The sequence below is a fragment of the Halichondria panicea genome, chromosome 10, assembly GCF_963675165.1.
Source record: "Halichondria panicea chromosome 10, odHalPani1.1, whole genome shotgun sequence".
NCBI lineage: Eukaryota > Metazoa > Porifera > Demospongiae > Suberitida > Halichondriidae > Halichondria > Halichondria panicea.
The window spans coordinates 3664169-3687240 of record NC_087386.1 but is presented as its reverse complement, the minus strand read 5'-3'; the positions used below and the strand labels follow the sequence as shown (position 1 = coordinate 3687240).

Below are 23072 nucleotides of genomic sequence, written 5' to 3'. Positions count from 1 at the left end.
TTTACGTGCTTATAACTCTTTTATATCTTGTTGTGTTGTATCACGGCCTGTCATGCGTGCCAATATTTATTGTATCATTCAGTCATAATTATAATTATGTACCAACCTGATTCATTAATCATCAATCATCAACCATCAATTAAATTCATTTGACAAATTCAGTCTAATTTCAGACTCAAAGGGAACATCAAAAGTTTACACAATAATTATAAGACAATGACACAACGAGTTAATTACATAACTGTTTGCACACTAATTGCAGTTCACCAGCTAGAGTTGAGAATAAGAGTGTTCGCAAATGTGGACTGGGGCACTTAGAGGAGGAGGAAGGTCAAGCGGCTTGTTATGGAACTGAGGTCGAATAGAAAGAGAGCCTCTTACTGGGAGAGTTGCTCGCCCAGGTACAAAAGAAGCAGTTTGCTCTCTTTGAGGGACTCGTTGCACTCGTTTTTCCCTTGTCGATGGTTTGTCAAATGAGGGAAGCTCACCCTCAGCAAACCTGGTATGATATGAGGTATGATAAAAGTAAGGGAGGTCTGGATTGATTCTTTTCTCAAATTCCATACAGACTTTCCTAAAATTGTACTTGACTTCTTTGAGCGTAAAGTTTTTCCCCAGGTTGTCTCGCATGACGCTAAAAAAACATTCTACATCATCAGACGTGCTTGCTCTGGGGTGCTCTGGGGGTATACCCATCTGTAAATTATCCATCCTCCTCTTCTCTCTACTTTCAATGTTAGTCGTCACAGCTATCAACGTTTGCCGTGTGAAGCCACAGACATTGGAAACGTTTCTGCATATAAATTGTGTAATGCATCAACTTAAATGCAAAGTTAAGGCCAACGGATACTTTCAGGCATATTTATTTTCCTTGGAAGATACATGTATATTCACTAAAGTTACTGACCTATTGACCTCCATTACACTAAGATCATAGTCAGTCTTGTGCCACGGCATCAGGTCATCCATGACAAACATCAAGAGTTGATGATTGTACCGACACCTTTGTAGTTGGGATAAACCACGCTCGTCACATGATCGACGCCAATTACCAATGGCAGAGATATAGGTTGCCTCGATATCATACCCTTTGTCCTTCATGAATTCAACCATGTCCACACTGAACATTCTTTCTGCATCTTGCACCGATTGTTTCCGTGCACCAGACAGAGCAGAATATGTCAACCTTGCTGAAGGACAAGACAAAGCTTCGACATACCTCTCTACATGTACATTATCAGGGCCTCCCTCTCTGGTACTTGTTGCCATTCTCTGTAGGGAACAGAATATATGTGTACATAATAAAATACTATGTAGGAGCAAAGTATACATGCAGTCTTACACCACAGCAAATTTTACAATTAAACTGCTAAGCATTACTTATATGCAAACTCTAACCCCAATGCTAAGTGACCTAAAACATGTACATGTCCGTACATGTACAATGTACCTTTAAGACATGAGGTTCGTCTTCGTCTTCCCTCTCATGATAGGTTTTACCAGTTAGAGGGTGTACTTCAGGCACATAGACATGTTGTTTGAACGGAATGCCTTCTCTATCCCATTTGTGTACGAGATAGGTATACTGAAGTTGAGACAGGATCGATCTTAACATATCTGGCATACTCTCTGATTTCCCTGTAGTAAGAATAATAACTGATCAAAGTAGTTGGGGAACCATTTCAGTCATCAGTAGTTTTATTTTGTTACATAAAACGTACCAGATATCCATGTGTTAAACGTGTAGCCACTAGGGACAGTTCTTGGGCGCAGCCGAGAAATCACATCCTCTGTAGAAGCACCCAATTGTTTCCAGTTCCAAATTTCATTTAGAAGCATTACTGAAACAGCAGGGTTGTCACGTTTTGCATGAACAGTACCATCAGGGAACCCTAACAATAACAACGTCGAAACTTATAAATAATATGCAAGACAGTCATGAATACACAATTTCCAGTGTTGTTTTTTTCAACATGCACTCCTACTATTTAATTTCACATGCAGGACTCATAACAACATACATGTAAGAAACACATGGTAAGTGTATAATTATGGTAGTGCAGCATGTTCAGACATCCGAGAGTATCTAGAGCGTACATCTGCCCTGATCTTGAAAACACTCAAGGGACGTGTGTAGCCCTTGTATCTCATGTAGTTAAACTCCCCATTTGACACTGACCCTGAGGAAAGGATGCACGGTCAGCAACACAGAATACAGCTAGCAATCAATCAACATAATTATGCATGTGCATGTACATGTAGATGTATGGTTAAACAACATGTACCTACAACTTCCATCTTGCGCTTCACAATCTCGGCTATAAGCTTGTTTGTAAGCTGTCTGATATCATTTTCTTTCAGACCGACACATGGAACACATTGAACAGGCAATGCATACGGCTTTTTGTTTCGCAGCTCAGATGATATCATGAACACAAACACATGAGATGCAGCTGTTCGTTTCCATCGATACAACGCCTTTACGATAGCAGACAACCTTTGTCTAATGGCAGTAAGGCGACGGGGGATATTCAGTTGCTGGACGGTAGATTCTGACTCACGCAATCCATCAAGCACAACAGTTAGCTCTGTGCGTATAGAACGACACCCTATACACACACGATCCAATTCTTCTACTTTCCAGGCAGCTTCAAACATAGTCTTATCCAATTTTTTAGCATTTTTCAGCTTGTTTTCATAGTCAGCATTGGCTTCCACTAGTTCTGAAGGATAATTACAGCATAAACACATCAGAATAAGGCACTATGTTACAGGGATGGACCTAACGGTATGCTTAAAATACATGTTGACTTACTTGCAGTAAGAAAGGCAAGAGTGTCTTCCATTTTATGATTCTCATGAACGATTCCAGCTTCAATTTCCGTTTTGGTACCCATGCCAAAGTGTTTGATCTTGTCCAAGCGTTCTTGGTACTCAGAAAACATCAGTTGCAGCTTGCCGTCATTTAGGTCTACATCACCAGACCATTCACCTCTAACGGAGTCACTTAGTCCCGGGACTATATCGACTGCATCCCCTTTGATCCACCATTGGGTGTCAGTTGGGAACATTGCAGCAGCTTGGTCAAGTGCATTGGCCTATTGTAGGGTTAAACATAATTGGAAACACAAAATTTAGAAAATATGCTACCTGAATTTCAGATCCCATGGTATAGCCACTTGATACTATATCTCTCCTTAGGGTTCTATCAGACAGACCAGGTATGTTGACTCTCGCCTGACAGTGCAAACAAAATTATAGCACAGGAACCTTTATAACCATTAAATAATTATGTGATGTGATATTCAATTAATACCTTCGTAGGGTTCTGAGCTTTGCTATGACCCAGGGTACTTCCTTGGGAAACTGTGTCCTCACTCCACATGGGTCCAGCATGTATCTTTACCCACTTCATTCCGAACAACGTTTGTTGCCAAAGTCTGTAGTCAGCAGGACATTGTACCTATATTTAAAGAACAAGATAATTACACAGTTACATTTGAATGGTTAAGACATACCTTTTGAAGATTTTCCGCATTAAAAAAGCTGACAATATACTCAATCAAACCGGTTGGCATTCTTTTAACCGGGAGCAATGTGTCACTACCATCTTCACGCTTTGTGCCAAGGCATCTGGCAAGCTTATAAACAAGGTTAGCTCTACCTTCTTCCTTAAGGTTACACACTGCATTACGAGTTAGCTCTAGGAAGTCAGGTGGAATGACTACCTGGCCAAAATCACTAAACAATTGTGACAGAGCTTCTAGTTGTTCTGTTTGTTTAAGTGACCTCAAGTTTTCTTTGCATTTTCCGATAACAACCAAAGGATCACTGGACTTAGGAGAAACGGGCATAGAATGACTTGCTGAGGAAGAAGACTTATCTTCAAAAGTGACAATCGCTTCTTCACTGTTACAGCTCTGGTCGGCTTGCAGGGGAGATTCAAATTTCGATGACAAGTTGATAACCCTTTTACGGCAGGCATTCCCTATAGAATGTAAGTACATTGTCATAATTACAAATACACGATCCAAACAAACATTCTTGCCCGAATGACACATAATGTCAAAGTTATCTAGCAACCACAATACCTAAAACCTTATGTACCTGATCGACGGTGAAACGTTTTCAGACATCGCTGAATATGCTTCCCAGCCTCATTCCAAAATGGGGTGTACTTGTGCATCACCCACGATTTGCCTTCCGTAAAGATTAGCATAAATTCTATCAGCCTTGATTCTTCTTCTTTCGACCAAACAGGTGGTTGATTCTTCGTATGCTTTCCAAACAACTTCTTACCAATTATTTGGTCTCTTATACCCTGTCTTAATCTTGGGCGAGAAGAAGGGCTTTGAGAAAGTTGGGTAACACTTTGCTTCCGACGTCTAGCAGGGGGTGTTGTAGGCACAGGGGTGGGTGGTGGAGTGACCATTAGAGCGTTAACACCCTCACACAACTGCTCAACAGTATCTGAAAAGTTGGCCATATTGGGTACCAGGTACTTCTGTTCCTGTTGATAGATTAGAATAATATTACATGCTGTATAATTTAAAAAGTACTCATGATAGCTAGCTGGCACATAAAACTATAAAACTCACTGCACTGTCACCAATGAGCGGGGATCGGCAGGGATCGGGTGGCTACTGACAGCAAGACTACTTACTTGAATAGGAAAACACAAAAAACAGTGATTTTTTTACTAGTTAGATGAGATATACCTCTTTGAAATGTACATTGGTTTTGCCCTACAAAACAGTGCTGAGTCAGCAGAAAAACTAGCTCGCGTGATCGTGTCCAACCTCCTCTGGGTCTAATCGAGTACACAATATGTCACTAGCCCTAACACAATCACACTCCTCCATCAGCTCCCACTCGTGTAGGGCACGTCCACGGAGATGTCCTGCCAACTCTTCTTCAGTGGTCCATTGATTCCATTGATTCCATTTCGATGTCCGGATCAATGCAGGTAGCCAATCCTGGAACCTTATTTCTGTATCCTCGCCGTCTATTGGTGGAGCCCTGCCCCTCCTTTTACCCGTATTAACTGGGCTACGAGTATCCAGAGTCAATCTGGTATCTGGGTCTACTGTGATCTGGGACGGGGTCGTCTTTCCGTTCTACTGGCAATCGGCAAGGGTCGCCTCTCGTCAGAGAACGCCGCTCTCTGTAATTTCTTGGAGGGTGAATATCTGGGCATTCAGGGCATTCAGTTCCTGTGCTCAGTTGATGGCAATTTATCTTCCATAACTGCTTGGCTAACTCCGTCGGTTCAGTCTCTCTCTCGTAGGGCTGCCTCATGCTCTGTCTCTACTCTGTCTCTACTGTGTTGTCTTAGCTGCTCCTGTACGACTGACTGCCGTCTCTATAACGCTCAGTCGTTTTCCGCTCTATCATTATTTTTACGTTCGCCCTGTTCATGCTCTTCATCATTGTATTCATCAACATATTCATCATTGCATACACGTATTTCTCTAAACCATAGATATAAGAAGGGAGAGGGATGGGAAACCCTACGTAAATAGCATTGACGATCCGCGTTTCGGTCAATGTTTTCTTCTTTATTTCCTCCAACCCATGCTTTTAGCTAGTACTAGGCTAAAAAGTAGCTACTGAGCTCTATGTATTAGCAATGGCTAGTGGAACAGTCACAACAAGGTAGCAGCAGTGAGACCAGCTTGGACAGTTGAGAGGAGCTCTGTCTGTACCGTTGAGTATTCCAGTACAGTCACAGACATGATAGAGAATTAGCAAACTTCTGCGAATACAAAGAGACAGTTACCTACATTCTTAAATGGGTACACAAAAAGTCTGCTTTTATAAACCAGCTTACTAAGACAAAAATGAACATTACTTACCAACCTAAAGCCAAGTGGCTTTTATTTTACTTGCATACAATGCCCAGCTACTTAAGAAAGAGGGAATCATTAATATTTTGGGCTGTAGTCTCCTTCCACTAGATAGAGCCGAAACGAGCCGAAACGATAATACAACACTCAAAAAACTGCCTTCGAAAGTTTTCAAGCTCTTGGTGACGTAGGCACCAAGAGTCCCAGTGGGGATAGTAATAACATTTCCCGCTGGATTGGTGGGGTGTCTAGAGCCGAAACGCGGATCAACCTTTTGGCATTACACAGAAGTGATTGTGCGCAGTGCCATCCCTCTCCCTTCTTATATCTATGTTTAAACACACCATAATCATCAGCTAGGTAAAGGCACCAATATGCTTTACCTTCCTCTTGCCTTGTCTTCTCGTCGATTATGACTTGAATCCTTCTTCACTGAGGTGTCCTTCGATTAGCAGCCGTAGCTCATCACCTGCTACCTTCGTGGGAAGACCCATGCCTTGCTCTGGAGTTCAAGGCGAACGCTCGTCCAACCGGCAAGTCGGCAAGTCTTGAGTCTCTTGCCACCTGGTCTGGACTTGACCTCCTTCCTCTTTTCCGAGTGAAATATCCTGCAAAGGATAGATAGTCCTTCCTTCGAGTACTTTTGGAGACGGTTTCTAGCTGTATTTAGGACGATTGTTATACTGAATCAAAAGGTCGTTACAATCACATATTATCTAATTATAGTACACTACGTATTATTCTCAGAGTTTGCATAGGAATAGGTTCATTGTAATGTCCTATTTCTATGACATTCATGTGAGAAGTTACACCTTGCTCAATTTACCGTTTGTGTATGTAACATCACCAGGCAAATACAAGAACTTCAGAAAGATTATGGGATCCCTATACGAGTTAAAAAGTCAGGAGTAGACGAAGAAAGTTTTTTCGTAGTTTGTTGTTATTGTAGTCATAAATATCACAATAGTAAGACAGCCAACAGGCATAATAATATAGTCCCTTAGGTGAGATCATGCTACAAGCTCTCCCCTACAGCATGTATGCAGGAACAATGCCCTGTCCTTGCTACCTCGATTCAAGCCCGGTGGCCTATATACATGACGTCAATATATACTTGCGTTTCCAATCCCTCTCCCTCCTTAATCTATGGAGTAATGTAACCAAAAATTAATTGCCATTCTTGTAAAAATGATTTTGGGCTTTTACATGGAGTAGCGCTAGTCGGTGGGACACAACTTCTAACTATGTAAGCAATGTTATTAAGCTAAGTGTAGAGTTGACTTTTGTAGATGGCACTACATTGTGAATACATGTATATCATAAATATTGTGTAAACAATACATTATCTATGGTTAAATGTTTAGTGCATATCTATCAATTCGTCTTCTCTATAATTATTCTCCTGTTATTTGCCACGTAATAGCGAATTTTAAAGCATTTCTAAATGTTATCAGCAGTGGGATACAGCTGTGGCTGTGGACCAGGGTGTACTTCTGGTCCATTTGCAGAGAGATTGCTGAAACGAAAGTTGAAGACGAGTGACAGTGACAAGCTGTTGCTGGGAATAATTTATGGGTAACATTACAGGTGACTTGCTAGGTATGCTGGGTAGGTTAGCTGAGCGTGGGGTGGGGTGGTGTGGGGTGGTCTGTTTATGATTAAAAAATTGTTTGACCTGTAATAATAGCATATGTTCATATGTTTCGTACCACACAGAATACAAGTACGACGACGATGCTATTGAGGAGGATATCTGTTGGACAGTGCTCACATCTCTCTGACTTTTATACAACGATGCATTTCTCGACTCTCAATGGATCGACAGGAAAAACAATTACATAATTATAGATGTTCATCAGATAGCACTGAACATGTTCAAATTCTGCCTTTGCAACTGCCCCTATGTTTCTTCTCAGTATACCGGTTGCACTGGAACAGACAAAGAAGTGATCTTTTTGGGTGATTTCACTGGTACAGAAGGTGGTCCTCTAACGAGCAAGGACGCATATTCGTTGGTCAGCTCACAACCAGAGGGTACTATCACACACGTATGTAAGTGAGCACAACATCTACGATAGACTACATCATTGTCCACAACAGCTCTATTAAGTCAGCTTGTCAGACCACCTGCCAGTATGCTGTTCAATGGAGAAACCTAACTGAGAGAGACAAAATCCTATATAAGAATAATCCTATCTACCCTTCATACCACCTAGCACCGCTAATCACATCCCACTGAAAAAGTTTCAGTCTCCCAAAATGGGATATACACCAACTGGACCTGTGGTAAAAATACAAAGCTGCGAAGGGTAAATTCCGCTCTGAACTCTGTCACCACAATAAAGATCTGCTGAATGACAACCTTGACTCGTCAACAGAGGACACTCATCAAAAGGCATTATGGGAAGCTCTGACTGCCTCCCTTACTGTGAATGGAAAAAAATTCGAGGGCTGGGCTGGGCTCAGTGACCTCCTCTCACCACCCCCAGTGTCATCTTTCTGCCCAAGGGACATCATCTGGAAACCATCAAGTCCATCTCAACCCCTAATGAAACTGTCCCCTCAGAGGTGGAATCCGCAATCAATTCCCTGGCCCGGATGGTATTGAAACAGTCCACGCGGGAGAATGGTTAATACCACCCCTTACACACCTCAATCGCACTTGTTGGGCCCATATCATTCGGGAAGGTCTCCTCATCCCTATCCTAAAAGGTCCAAACAAAGATCCGGGCAGCTAAGCTATTACTCAGTGCAACTTCCTCCTATCCAAACTTCACACCAAGGGAATCAAAGGGAATCTTATCACGCACTGGTATTCGGCAATGGAAGGGGTAAATGGGGACCAGACAATAAAAGAATATGACGAAACCCATCACACCTGGGAATTCTAAGATCGGTAACAGCAGAATCTCGATAGGCAGAAGCTCGTTCTTTGCACTGAATGCAGTGGGTGCCGATTTCTGTTGTGATTATAAAGAGCTATTGATGGTGTATAAACTCAGGGGCGCGAGGGTAAACTCAGTTTTACATGTAAAACATAGGGTGTTTTAATTTGTGACCTTTTGACACTGGCATTCCTCCTCTGCACACAAGTATTCTCAAGAAATCCCACCCTCAAATCATACATAGACGAAACAAAAACACATTTGGATGAAAAACTCGAACGCCAAATCAATATACCAAAAACAAAAATTCCCCCCCCCCCCCCCACAGGTTGAGAAATGGGTGAAGGTCAAGGCGGTACACTGTTTATCTGTGGCCAAGCTGTTCCACTGTTGGTGCTTGGTGATCCTGCGTACCCTCTCCTTCCATGGTTGCTAAAGGCTTTCATTGATCATGGCTCATTGACAGCTGAGCAGAAACTCTTTAACTACAGTCTAAGCAAAGCCCGTGTTATTGTTGAACATGAGGCTAAAAGGTCGATGGCGGTGTCTCCTGAAGAGGGACGTGCCTTGCTTAATTGCTGCTTGTTGTGTTCTCCATGAGAGACATTCCATGATGATTGGATACAAGATGAACCTACTCTACCCCTAAAATAATTATTTATTAAATGTACAGTAATTAATCAATGACTGACTGCTGTATGAATATGATTGTGTAATACTATGGTTTCTTGTCGACTATAATGAGTTATGTTGGTATAGGTTGGTATAGGTTGTTAAACTTGCTAGCTAAAATGTAGTGTCAACTGTGGTGGTGGGTCATCATTCTGTATTCATGCTCCTGGTGTATTCATGTATTCATGCTCCTGGTTTCATGCTCCTGGTCTGCTCCAATTGCATTTCTTTCGTCCACCTTTTTTATTATTTTTTATCATTCTTATCTTCCGTCTCTTCCGAGTCCTTATGCTATTTAAGAAATAAGTTCACTGTTTTTTCCATCATCCTTTAATAGTTTGTTTATTTAATGTGACGGAGGAATAGGATTATTAAGATTACAAAGGTATTAAGATTACAAAGGAGAGAATTCCTTGAGACATTTACTGCGTATGGCATTTATAAAATTATGAAATGCCCTGCAATAATAAATTGAATTGACACATAAATTGAATTGACACGTGCAGGGTTATGATAAACTGAAGCCATACGGATTCCCAGTACATAGATGGGTAATCTGGTGATTTGTGTGCCGTTTGAAAATGTTCCTATAGTGACTAAGTCTCGTGCATGTGCTGTCACTAGTATACAACGATCGATTATATGTGACAGGCTCTGGGAAAACCAGACATTTGGAGCAGACTAAAATTTCGTTGATTAATGTACCAAATGATAGAGCAGAGCATTGCCTACATAATGATATGCTTAGTGTTCACATACCTGGTTTCATACCCGAGTTATGCGCGTTAGAAACTTGAAGCCGTAAAATGTAGTATCGAGAAAAACGCCTCTCAAACATTGCTCAATTAGGAAAAATAAGGTAATAGCGAAAGTTTGGACGAGGTGCTTCGATGGAAAGAGTTGGATTTAGAGCATCAGATTTTACAGAGAGGTAGTAAAAGGACTATAGATACTTATACACCAATAAAATTTTATTTGAGATTTTACACTGTAGGCACAAATTTAGCTATAGCTTAATACCAAATTCTGCTCCAAATGTCTGGTTTTCCCAGAGCCTATAGCATGAACGGTTGACAGTCTATTAGCTCGTTTGTGTGTAGCTCCATCACGGTGAAACACGGGGATACCGTTTATTGACCCCACCGTATTTTGCTGTGGAGAAACCAATTTTTTTAGACATCACTATTTTTAAGTTTTAAGCACGACACCTTTCCCTACACCAACACACCCTACACAAACACACTCAACACGAAAACATATCAACACGAAAATATCAACACGAAAACATAGCCCTTTCACGCAAATTATACTTTCACGCAAATTATACAAAGGTATTATCCAAGGAGAATGCATCAGATATGTCTTTCACCAACACCACACCAAAACTCTGCGGGACGACCAATCCTAAAATGTAAATGTTTACCTCCACCAGATGTTTAACTCCACCAGTCCACAATTTCGTCTCACTTAGGCCACAAAACTCTACGCAACAAATTAGTGCGAGAATTAGTGCGAGAACGAATCAACCCCACCAACCCCACAGACGAGCACCCACAGACGAGCAGGACCACACACCGAGCAGGACCACACACGACTGCTGCTAAACTGCTAAAACAACAATCCAGCATCCGAGATGTGTAACCTGCAAACACTACAACACGAGTAATTCATTTAATTAAGGTTGGACAGCTTTCACATCAGCTCACATGATCAAGCGTGACGTCACGTGTCGTAATATGATGTGGCTCTAAAAATGGGACGTGATTAATCAACTAGCCGCGGCTACTCGATGGGGCCTTCGCCGCGGCCACTGAAATACTGAAATAATAGCCGCGGTTATTCGAGTCAATCCGCGGGGCCTGCCATCCGGATGATTGGGTGCTTTTTATATAGAAAAGGAGTTTGAAAGTTTTTGTGAAAAGCATGCAAGGCACTCCTAGTCCTAGGTCTATTGATTTTGGTCCACAAACATCTTTTAGTGATGTTTGTGTACATGTAAACAGTTAGAAGTTGAAGTGCATTAGAAGTTGAAGTGTGCGCACGCACACTGTACGTGTTTCACTTCACTAATGCATGGTTGACTTCAACTTCTGCTGCCACCAACCGTACTACGCGCCACCATAATTTAAGCGCCACGTCAGCATCAACATAATTTTTTAGGTCCTAAAATAAGCGCCGACTGTTCTGGAATTATTTTTTCTGGAAAGACTACAGCCATCTTTGACCCTTCACACTTCTCTACAGTCAATCTACAAATTCTATACTAGCTACACAGTCTGCGACAGGTCAAAAGCACTCTCCTCCTGTGAAGGTGAGTACCGTAAATTATTATGGGCTTTATTTTTTAGCTGAGCTCAATGACCCTAGATTGTAGCCATTATTCGTGTTTACCTTGTGGTTCAGTGGTTCAGTATCCAGGAAGAACTGTCATTTAGAGCGTCTGGACGACCAACGAGGGAGCTGGCCGATCATCTCAGTAAGATCGGCTACAAAATGGGTCAACTGGTAATAATTCATGTCTCACCTAATGTTTATTGTCACGGCTCAGTTGCACTCTACCAAATCACTCTAGTAGACGATGTGTTTACTGGTTGTCTGACTCTACGACTCTACGCAGTTACATGTGCTGTGTATTGTGATGAGCAACTAGCCCCATAGCATCGACCTGTTGCCTTCCGTTCTACAGCTAAGTGGGTAGCAAGCCCGGCATACATCCAGTTTGAAGGCCACTGGGGACCCCATACCAGCCATTTCCGTAAGCTGTAGACATTAATTTTGGCTATCACACTCACACACTTGGTCTAACAGGATTGGGAGCAGAGCAACGATATCGAAACAGAAATAGAAAGTGAATGACCTCACGGTAAGTACCTATTATAGAGGCTATGTCGTATAGTGGGTTACTTTTCGAGGTACTAAGACTAAACATACATTTCACATTTACCAATTTGCTGTCACCCCTCAACAAACAAAGTAGCAGTTTCCTAGTCGTTGTCGTGGTACATGTACACACGCTGGCCAGTATATCGAGTGTGACCTAGCAATCTTAACCCTTTAACCGTCGATCGTGGCCCGCAATAGTGACTTTTTTTGCGAAATTCTAATTCTGCGATACTTAGGAAGTAGCTTGAACTATGCACATCCCTGTATACGCACATCCCTGTATAGAGGAAGAGCTGTAGAATCACGTGCAATTTAGTTTAGAATTTTCCAAGCCACGTTGCTATGTTAAAATTTCATTAGCATCTTACCGCACGAAGCAATGGCTAGATTGTTTACTTGTGCCGATGTGCTTTGAACAGCTTGAGGGCGATGTCTCCTCTGGAGGAGAGGGGATAGTAGGATACCTCCCAAAGGCTTTATGCTAGACGCTGATGAACTGTCTGGGACTGATGACATGGACCTAGACGCTAGCGCTATGGGTGAAAGACCAGGAGTCTGGCAAGTAGTATAGTATAGCTAGAATATCAGTAGTGGATCAGCATTAATGAACAGTCGAGCTTGTAAATTTCATAGATCGTTCACCGATATAGTAATACATGTACGTATTGTACTTCAAATTGAGCACTGTTATCTTAGCACTGTTACATTCATATGATGTGAAAATCAAGCTTAGTCAAGCTGATCCATAAAAAAAAATTTTTGGATTTTATCTCACCGCTGGCCGAGCATTTAAAATGATAAAAACGGGTGACCGTGGTTGTTATGGCAACACATGTTGCACCATTTTATTCCTTGTTGTATGGGCCGATAGAGAATTTACAGACATTTCACTTCACTGTTAATTAAGAATCCGAAGGTTAAAGCTCTTGTGTTGACAAGGACAAGAACGACTCACAAGGTCATCCTGCTCAAGAGCACGCTCTCACTTCACCATTGTGAAGGCACATCTCATGAGCACTTTTTAAAGCAATCATAATTATTATGTGGGGCATAATGGGTTCTTTCCACACTGAATTTTGGGCAGTGCTGACCAGCGTGAATACCAATCTCACGAGTATGTAGAAAATTAATTATTTTTACACAGACACACTTCAACTTCAAACTACCACCCAGTTCTCTCACATCCAGACTTATATCACCCCAGACATCACCCTCTCTCTCTCACCCCCAGACATCACCCTCCGACCCGATGAATGGAAAACTGATAGCAGATGTAGTGGAGTGGGTGACAGAAAAGATACGTTTATTTTGAAAAGATACAACATTTGTTTTATGAATCACAGTATAATGAATTTAGTTCACAAGCACCACAATTTTTAGCACACACATCACAACTATCACCACGAATGATTTGTTTTATGAATCACAGTATAATGAATTTAGAGTGATTTTGTGCACCACAAGGACAATTTTTAGCACACACATCACAACTTAGGTGTCCAATATCACCACGAATGTACTCATCCATTTCTTCAAATAGAGTTCATTGTTGATACAATGAGTTAGACTGGCGGCAACAGCCCCTCGCGTGCGCGAGCGACTGGCAAACTCCCTATTATCAGATTGCTGCGAATCACTTGTAAACAATCTGTAACAACTTAGACTAGGTCAGGAACGCCAACAAATTCTTCTTTCAATTCTTTCTGAAAATGTTTCCATGGAAACATAAGATGGTGGGTTTGTGGTGATTAATAGAACAACAGCAAATTGTTATAGTGGGTAATCGGTTAGAGTAATAAAACACTAACCTTAAACAGCTAAGGTCTTAGACTTTTATCACACAATAGTTTAATGGTTTAGGTATCCTGACCATCCCTTTATGGGTCTTACATATGCTCACAGTGTCTATAATTCATGATTTACCGGTTTTTAGGTACACTTTTGGTTTGAGTAATATCTTCTGAAAATTTTATAGCTTAGCTTTAAAAGTTCTCTGGTAAGTTTACAAATAAATGGGCTACATTTTGATACCAAGAACATCCTCTATGCTTATTCCATTGTTGAGATATCACTGAAAAACTACATATTCTACTATTTTCTACTGTTTTGATGACATCACAAGCCACAAATCGATGACACTACGTAAGTGGGCGTACAATAACTGTACGCCCACTTTTAATTACGTTTGTGGTTGATTAAAGCATCATTGGTTTGTGGTTTGCAGCTGGTTTGCAGCTGCTGATGTCATCAAAACAGTAGAAAATAGTAAATTATGTAGCTTTTCAGTGTTATCTCATTTTCAGTGTTATCTCAGCAATGAAATAAGCATATAGGATGTTTTCGGTATCAAAATGTAGCCCATTTATCTGTAAACTTACTACAGTTATTTGAAAGCTAAGCTATTAATTTTTCAAAAGTTATTACTCTAACAGTACCTGAACACCAGTAAATCATGAACTGTGAACATTTGTAAACTGTGAACATTTGTAACACCCATAAAGGGATGGCCAGGATACGAACAATTATGTGATGAAGTCTAGGACCTTAGCTGTACAAGATTACCCACTATAACAATTTGCTGTTGTTCTATTAATCACCACAATTTTTTGGATATGTTGTAGTTCAGTCATTCATCTACACGGGTATCAACACCATTTCTTAGAAATGCTCCGATATTTACATTTAAGTACAACTACTCACACATTTGTGGTAATCTACTCTCTAGACTAAATGAACGTACTATAGATAATATGCGCTTGCACTGTGGATTAGGATCACAGTAGAGTCTCAGGCTCCAGGTTCGATACAGTTTCAGTATACAGTGGATAAAAATTGTTCACTATTGTATTAAATTAATCATGTACAGTACTACTTCTTCATGTACAGTACTACCATTTTTGGAATTTAAAATTAATATTGAATCCATGAGCTTGCAACATGGCAACAAAATGATAATGTGTACAACTCCTAAAAAAAAATGACACCGCTTTCACCGTTGGAAGCTGTAGTTCGATCTATATCTCCTGTTCAAGCCGAAACTTCTTACGTTTTATATTTATCTGAATTTGATATTGATGACCGTGTCACTATAGTGAAGGTGAAGGAGCCTGTTAGTGTTGGAAATGGGAAATTAAAGCAGGAAGTACCGTCTCTCTGGCAGTCAACTTCTTAGTCAACTTCTTCTCTTCTTCTTCTTCAACATGAAGAAATACAAACTTGATGCTATCCGTATCCATACATAATTACCTCTTCTTGGTTAATTATTATCTTTGATCGTTTGTTCTTTTTCTGTTTCCATCATATTCCATGTGGAACCAGTTAAATTATGGTGCGTTAGGGGTTAAGTATGGCATTTCCTGTCACATGACGCAACTGATCCAGCCCATAAATGAAATCATTCGTTTATTTAAGGGTGGTGGCAATCTTCGCACTACTATGGCATTTGGTATGTTGATTGTCCCAACATTCGGCAAATCATTCATGTTGGCCTGAATGATGGCCTGCCAGACGATATCAGTAGCTATGTACAAGAGACTGGTAGAGCTGGTCACGTGTTACCCTTTTGAAGGCAAGAATTTACCATCAAGTTGATAATGATACTATTGCCTGTGTTTTGTTGTGACCATCTGACATGGTTTTAGTGATACTGTCTGATTAGTGATACTGTCTGAATACTATTGGACTAAGCTGCTTGTGTTTTGTTGTAGCATAAAGAACATCTAAATTGTATCTGACGCTATGAAGCCAATTTAAGCATATAAAAATTGACCTGTCGCATATACCGGTACCTGCATGTGGTGCTGGCTGTCCCAAACAAGGTTTTCAATGTAATTTTATACGGCCGGATATGACGTGTGGTTGTGGTTTAGCAAACTTAGAGAATTCATGAATTCATTATCCTCGAGACAAGAACCGCAAAAGTAGTCATTAGATTCGCGTTTTTAAGCCGCGGCTATTTCCCGAGCTGCAGCAATGCAGGGTCTACATAATAGTTAGACACTGTTTAGGAAGTTTCTACATGATTTAGAAGCCCAAAGGGCTGGTTGTAGTATCCCGAACGCAGTGAGGGTTCTACTAGCCCTGAGGACTTCTAAATCATGTGGAAACTTCTTAAACAGTGTCTAAGCATTTTAGATCATAGCAACCATGAGTATTTAGCCAATCAGATTTGAATGTTCTTATCTAAACTGTGCTACATGATTTTCTAAGTGAAGTACATGATTTTCTATTGAAGTACATGATTTTCTAAATTGGATAGAACATTTCCTCTAACCAATCAGATTGCAGTATTTAAGTATTTATGACAAACATGATCTAATGTTATATAAAAATGATTAACCGAGTCAAAAGTAAAATGAGGGGGTGTTTAGTTCTAGCTAATCATACGTGGTACACAATCATACGTGGTACAACAACAATGAGTTGATAATACATACCGTATAACGGGAAAATTTGATGGGAAAATTTGGCTCAGATTTACCACAGAATTTCATGTGCCTGTAGCCCAAAAACCATAAATTAAATATCTTCAGCTCGTTTATTTACAAAACACCAATATCAAATCTTGTATAGTACGTCTCTAGTTGTTTCAGGTAAAATAGCATAGGGTAAGGCCACTTCGCGGGGTACAGCTGCTTCACAGTACAAAGAAAATCACAGTACAAAGAAAAAAATTTTACTTTTACTGTATGCTTGAGGAGCACATTTTGCACTATTATCCACGGAGAAGGCAAGGCTGCAGTCTCTGGTCAGATTATAGATAGTGTCTGTAGACAACTTGAGGTATGTCTTTGAATGAGCTGAGCGTACTAGTAGTAAATTGACACAACACTTGCAGCGCTAGAGATATAATTATGATGCTCATGTAACCACACCCATAATAAAATTATTCTATTCTGGCATGTTTACAATATTACAATACTCTATAGAGCGTGAAAATGTGTATGTTTTAACATTAAGTTGGGACGTACAGGGTTTTGCAGAGTTGTTGCAACATGAACTTGCGAAGACTCACCGCAGACTATTAGCTAAGGGTCAAGTGCACGTGTGTGTGGAAATGAGTAAGGCAGCCTCAAAACTCTCTTTTCACATAATTATAACAGTGGAGGGTGATGTGTACAGAAATGATATTACGATGTAATTGGTGAGCCAGAGTACTCCAGCGTGGAAGTGTCTGAACCCCAAATTAATTTATTATAGTGATGTTGTGAGTGCAGCATGCATCAGCAGGAGTTAAAATTTGCAGAGGTCGCCATTACCTGGTGTATTAAATAGCCTAGTGTATTAAACTTCGAGCTTGCAACCAGTGGTGCCAGCTCTAACTCGTGGATGTTGTAGAATGTAGCAGAGTTCACTGTAGTGTGGGATTGACATCGTGGTCAAAACAATACATCCATGCATGAGTTCGAACCAATAGGAACTTGGTAGGGTAGAAGAGGAAGCTTTAATACCCTAGTTTTGTAACATTTTAAGTTGGCCGTATCCTTATAAAGACTTCAATCGAATGGCAGTGTTTCAGCCTTGTAGGACCAATGACAGTGACAACACCATCCCAAGATAGACTTCTGGGCTGCCCACTTTTGATTTTACTACTTGCCTCAGCTAGCTACATAGTGATATAAGTCCTGGACTTCACTTTAGAATCCATTTTTACTGATCACATGGTGGCAGATCTCTACGCATGCGCAGGAACTCTGCAAAACCCTGTAAGTTGGGACGGTGCTGCATTCCTAGAACTGACTGAGGACGAGCATGACAAGACGACTGATAAAGTTAACCGACATGACGTCACGTTGCGGAAACACCCCCGCAGCCACATTGATTTTTAAAAAATGCACAAATTAATCAGTTCTTAGAAAACTGTCCGTAACTTGAAAGCAACTTGAAAGCGCTTCGACTTTTGATTGTGCAAGTTAGACTAGGAAGAAAGACCAGTCAAAGATCTACAAGATGATCTACAAGATGATGCTCGACGGATTGGCTGTGATCTGCTTCTGTCAAGCCGTAAGTAGTAGTTACGTATAATACTGCTTTGTTACATGGCTTTTTAGATTCGCTAGAAGCTTCATACAGCTTATTGTAGTAAGTATATAGGAGAGTTTGTAGTGCGTTGCTTAGCCTTTTTCTGTGCAGCTACACAAGATACTGGGTGTGGCTGAGAAACAGTGGCAGTGGTGAGTACAAGCTTCCTAAGCTGTATGTTGACTTGTATGTTGACTCTACTGAATGTTTAGAGTCTACTTTAGGGCCTATTGTAGACTTTAAAATCAAGCCCATAAATTAAAAATACCATAAATTAAAAATACAGCCGGTTGTAGTTGCTACAGTACTTGTTGCATGCCGTTTGTAGAATCGCTAGAAGCTCTATGGTCTGGTAATGGTAGATAGTAGTTGTATCTAGAATTGGTAGTGCTAAGCAGCTTAGCTGTGTGTATGTACGTACACTCTACATGCACACAGACACACAGGGGCTCACACATACACACACACGCACACACAGGCACGCACACACATACACACACAGGGGCACACACACACACAGGGCACACACACACACAGGGCACACACACACGCACACACACACACACACGCAAACACAGATTCAGGTACCGTGTATGTGGTCGGTACCGTGTATGTGTGTGTGCACCTGTGTTGTGTGCGTGTGATCAATGTCATGTGACATTCTTAAGCCCACGGTATAGTCTTTGTGGTAGAATGCATGCAATAGGATGCTGCTAGCGCAGAGCAAGCAGTGAAGGACAGCGAGCTTATCAATCAAGCTGCAATTCACCTTGGCTATTCTAGTCTGAATATTTTGTTGGAGGAAATGATGTGTTTGTCTCTCCCTACTGGATTTGGCAAGAGCCTTTGCTATGGGCTTCTTCCACTTGTTTTTGATTTAAAAAGATTTGGAGATGTAAGTATCCAAAGATCAATTGTGATTGTGGTCTCCCCGCTCATAGCTTTAATGAGGGATCAAGTCCAAAGTTTTGCGGTTTTGCGGAGAAGGGATTAAAAGCTGGGTGTGTCACCAAAGAAAGCTCTTCAGAAGAGAAGAAAGTTAGGGAGCTGGTATTCTTCAGCCCTGAGGCTATCGTATCTACATGGAGAAGTGTAATTCAGTCCAAACCCTATCGTGACAATGTTGTTGCTCTAGTAATTGATGAGGCCTTCACAAATGGTAAGTGGTGTAATAAAAAAGAGCATGTTAAGATGCTTTATTTCACAGGGGTGAGAGCTTTCGTACTGAATACACTCAGCTTCGTAGTGTTCTGCCTAGGAGTATCAACATCATGGCCCTCACAGCAACAGCCACAGCCACTAAGAGTCAGAAGCAAGCAATAACGTCGGAATGATCCAGGAAGTGTTTGTGTCAGTTCCTCCTGATAAATCAAACATAAGGTATATTGTTGCACTCAACGTTTGGACCTATTGGCGACCAATTATTAAAGTTTGGCCCCTCTTCACCAAGATGTGTAATCTTTTGTCAAAGGCTTGATGACTGTCCCCTGCTCTATAGGTTTTTCGCAAACATTTAGGTACATACCCTCCTGGGTCAGACTCGTTGACATGTATCATAGCTGCACAGAATCATGTATAAAAGAAAGCATTCTCTCATCAACTTCTCTCATCAACCTCCTCTAATCTACGTTTGTAACAATCGATATTCCCAATATACGAAGTATAATTCATTTTGGTGCGTGTGAAGACATCGAATCATATGTTCAGGCTGTTGGTCGGGCAGGAAGGGATGGTAAATCATCAAATGCAAAGGTGGAAGAAAATGCAAAGGTGGAAGACAACATATAAAGACAACATATAAATGTCGAAGATTAGTTTTATTTCGGGACCCATCTCCACCTACCACCTAGTAAAAAATGCTTGTGCTGTGACATTTGTACTAGGCAATGCCAATGTAAAGCCTGTGAATTTGATATTGAATGTCTTGATTTTTCATACATGATTAAATAGTTCTTTTTTGGCTTATATTCTAATGAACAAAATTAACTGTTAATCCATAACTCTAAATGATCCACGTCTCTAGTTTCTAGTTTCAGATTGTTACCTTGAGGCAAAACTGAAATTGCAGCTAGTATCATCGGTTCGTTCATTGGTTCATTGATAAGATAACCTTGTTGACACTGCAGCATTCTTCACGCTGAGTACAACTACCAAAGCAAAGAAACAATTACCTCTAAATGGTCTACCATTCGCTGTTCGGTCAGAAAGATTGTTGGACTGATTTTCAATACAAAATGCAGATAGATTGGAGAAGGTTTTCAACATCATCTAGGCGGCTGCTCTGAAATCTCATCTCGTTTGCTCCAAATGAGATCTTTTTGTGAAGCTTTGCACTTTTTGTCACGTTTAATTTCAATGTTTTCACCATTGCATCTCACTTCGTATTGTTTCTGTAGGGAAGTAACTATGGTTTCTTAAGCACACTGCTAGTCAGTAACTCATTGGAAACTTTCTTGATGTCAAGTTCCAAACTTTGTGCTAACACTGGACACCTCGGTGATATTGTAAAAAGGGCCTTCCCAATTCTTGTAATAGCGGATGTTGACTTGTTAGCTGATATACAATCCTTACACAGCTTATTCCATATGTAGCCTTATTCCTAGATGGTAATCCACGTGTGTTCACAAACCTGCTCCATAAAAATTGACGAGCGTAGTAAAACTGATACAACGTAAGTAAAACTTCGACAGAGTAGTTTTTGCGACCAGAGAAACGAAAAATTGGTAGAAGATGTTTCCATAAGCTGAAGCCATCTCCTTCTTGTACAGCATCCTTGTAGTTAATAAAAAGCATGCCTAGTGTCATCAACTCATTAGCATATTCTAGTACCCCATCTCTCTGGTGGTGGTCTGTTGGCTTTGTAACAAAAGATAAATTAACATGGAACTTTCTTGCAAAAAGTATACAAAAGTTCTTTCCTCTCCTCACACGTTTCCTCTCCTCACACGTTTTCATCCAAGTTATTTTCATCAAATGAATCAATTTGAGGCATATGATGAAATGAAGTCATGCCCTCATGCCCAGCATGTTCATTGCTGACACTAGAAAATAAGCGGTTACAACTGTAACATCGCAGGCATGGAAGTTTGCCTTTGGGTCAGCAGGTAGATGCTTCAGTTTCCCTCGGTTATAAAGCTGGTTCCACATCACCTGCATCAAATCATAGATATTGACACGCATGCATGACAGTCTTATATCTTCGTATACCTTCAAAATTACTCCAAATGTGTGCCAATCTTCGGTATAAATGTCTGCAGTCTTCCAAACGCATCGTCTGAGTTTATTCTCAATTCAGCACAACTCCTTGCACGGGAGGCATCACCACGAAACAAAAGAGTGTGACCACTGTTGCCTTGTGATGGTACATATTTCTGTAGAACTTCTTGAATCAAATCACTTCTTATACTTTCGTTTTTCAAAATAACTCCTAGAGGAGCCTATATAATATATTTTATGAACTCTGCATTACACACATAATAAACATGCATGCACACATGAAGCTATAATTTTTTATACCTCTAAGTATGTACATGTATAATTATATGACTTACAATTTCTGACTTAAGTGACATTTCTTTTGAGTGTTTATGGGTGATATGTTGATCAATAGCGTCTTCGAAAAATAGGTGACATATTGACACAGCCAACAATATTGCGAAGTTGTCCAGCAATAAATCACTCTCAGTCTTAATACATTTTACAACCTGTGGGGGGTATCATCAGATACGGCATAGCATTGAAAGTGATGAAGAGAACGTGTCTGCTGATCAATTCTCACATGTCGACGATGAACATTCATGTCGAGATTATCGTCAACGATAGTAAAACCATGCCAAGGCTTGGGTAAATTGATTTGGTCACAATCGCTTTTATTGGCTGAATTCCAATGCTCTCTTGGAGAGTCCGTTTTCTGATAGTGTATCCGCTGGCGAATAATTGGTGAGAAATCAAATAGTTCAGAGCTTTGAATTGACATGTCCATAATATTACAAACATCAGATTGATTATCCAAGCATTCGGCTTTGACACGTATCCTCATCTTCTAGCATGTCACCACCGAGACATATCTAGCTGTGTTACCCCACTTCTCTGCTGTGACAAAGTTTCCATGTCCTTCACCTAGTTTCTCGATATCACAACCCCAAGTTTGTGAAATGCCTGTAGAATGAAAATGCCTGTAGAATTCGTTAACATGAAGGATTATACTCTATTTATAAAGCAAATGAATATAGAATTGCAGACATGCACTCTATATATACAATTTTGAACAGTGACCCGACACAATTTTGTGTAGAAGACTCGCTTGCATAAAGTAGCAGCACACATTCCGATTACAAAGCTTCTATTGGATCGAGGAATTTTGGTAGCTGTACACTGCTGCAAAATGTTGAACAAAATAGGTGAATGAAAAGCAGCAAAATTGAATTCTGTGATGTCTTACAAAGCGTTACCAATTCTGATTTTACTCTTGATGCAACGATCTTGATAATATGCTTTCGTATTTTCTCATCTTTAAATCACTCTTGAGCAACCTTTGCTTTACTTCGACGAGCAATTGCTTTGCCAAGCACTTTTCTCTTTGGTGTAAGGTTGAAACTTGTTCGGCGATTTTTATAATCAACCACCACCTAAAAAAACATTTGGACAATTTATATAAGAATACTGCAGATTTATCTGTGCTACCTTCACTCCAGGAGAAGATCCTGGCTTCTCACTCAACAAAAACTGGCAGTTGGGGTCTTTTTACACAAGGCAGTGAAGACGA

General features: G+C 40.5%; 1 protein-coding gene and 2 long non-coding RNA genes across 6 annotated transcripts in view; 1 reads left to right on the top strand and 2 right to left on the bottom strand.

Annotated features, from left to right (window-relative positions):
- Positions 1–114: 114 nt before the first annotated feature.
- Positions 115–5831, bottom strand: LOC135343410 (uncharacterized). The gene is made up of 12 exons (XM_064540418.1): positions 4599–5831; positions 4108–4510; positions 3519–3988; positions 3317–3463; positions 3151–3237; positions 2816–3098; positions 2286–2723; positions 2098–2180; positions 1722–1892; positions 1451–1638; positions 908–1272; positions 115–793 (listed from the first exon to the last, which is right to left on the bottom strand). The coding sequence occupies exons 2-9, from the start codon at positions 4484–4486 to the stop codon at positions 1839–1841; spliced, it is 1941 nt and encodes a 646-aa protein (XP_064396488.1). The 5' UTR covers positions 4487–4510; positions 4599–5831; the 3' UTR covers positions 115–793; positions 908–1272; positions 1451–1638; positions 1722–1838.
- A 5559-nt stretch (positions 5832–11390) lies between these two features.
- Positions 11391–14392, top strand: LOC135343409 (uncharacterized). Of its 2 annotated transcripts, XR_010397160.1 has the most exons (4): positions 11391–11714; positions 11807–12158; positions 12212–12266; positions 13431–14392. It is a non-coding gene; the product is annotated as an uncharacterized LOC135343409 (long non-coding RNA). The 2 variants fall into 2 exon arrangements; XR_010397159.1 differs by having other exon boundaries at positions 11391–12158.
- A 6356-nt stretch (positions 14393–20748) lies between these two features.
- LOC135342153 (uncharacterized) overlaps positions 20749–23072 on the bottom strand; it is a 7222-nt gene continuing 4898 nt past the window's right edge. For 2 of the 3 annotated variants that reach the window (XR_010396772.1, XR_010396770.1), the window contains 4 exons: positions 22991–23072; positions 21859–22935; positions 21515–21744; positions 20749–21457 (listed from right to left, as the gene is read on the bottom strand). The exon at positions 22991–23072 is cut by the window's right edge. This is a non-coding gene — a long non-coding RNA (uncharacterized LOC135342153). The remainder of the gene's footprint in view (positions 21458–21514; positions 21745–21858; positions 22936–22990) is intronic. The other variant, XR_010396771.1, reaches the window with a different exon arrangement.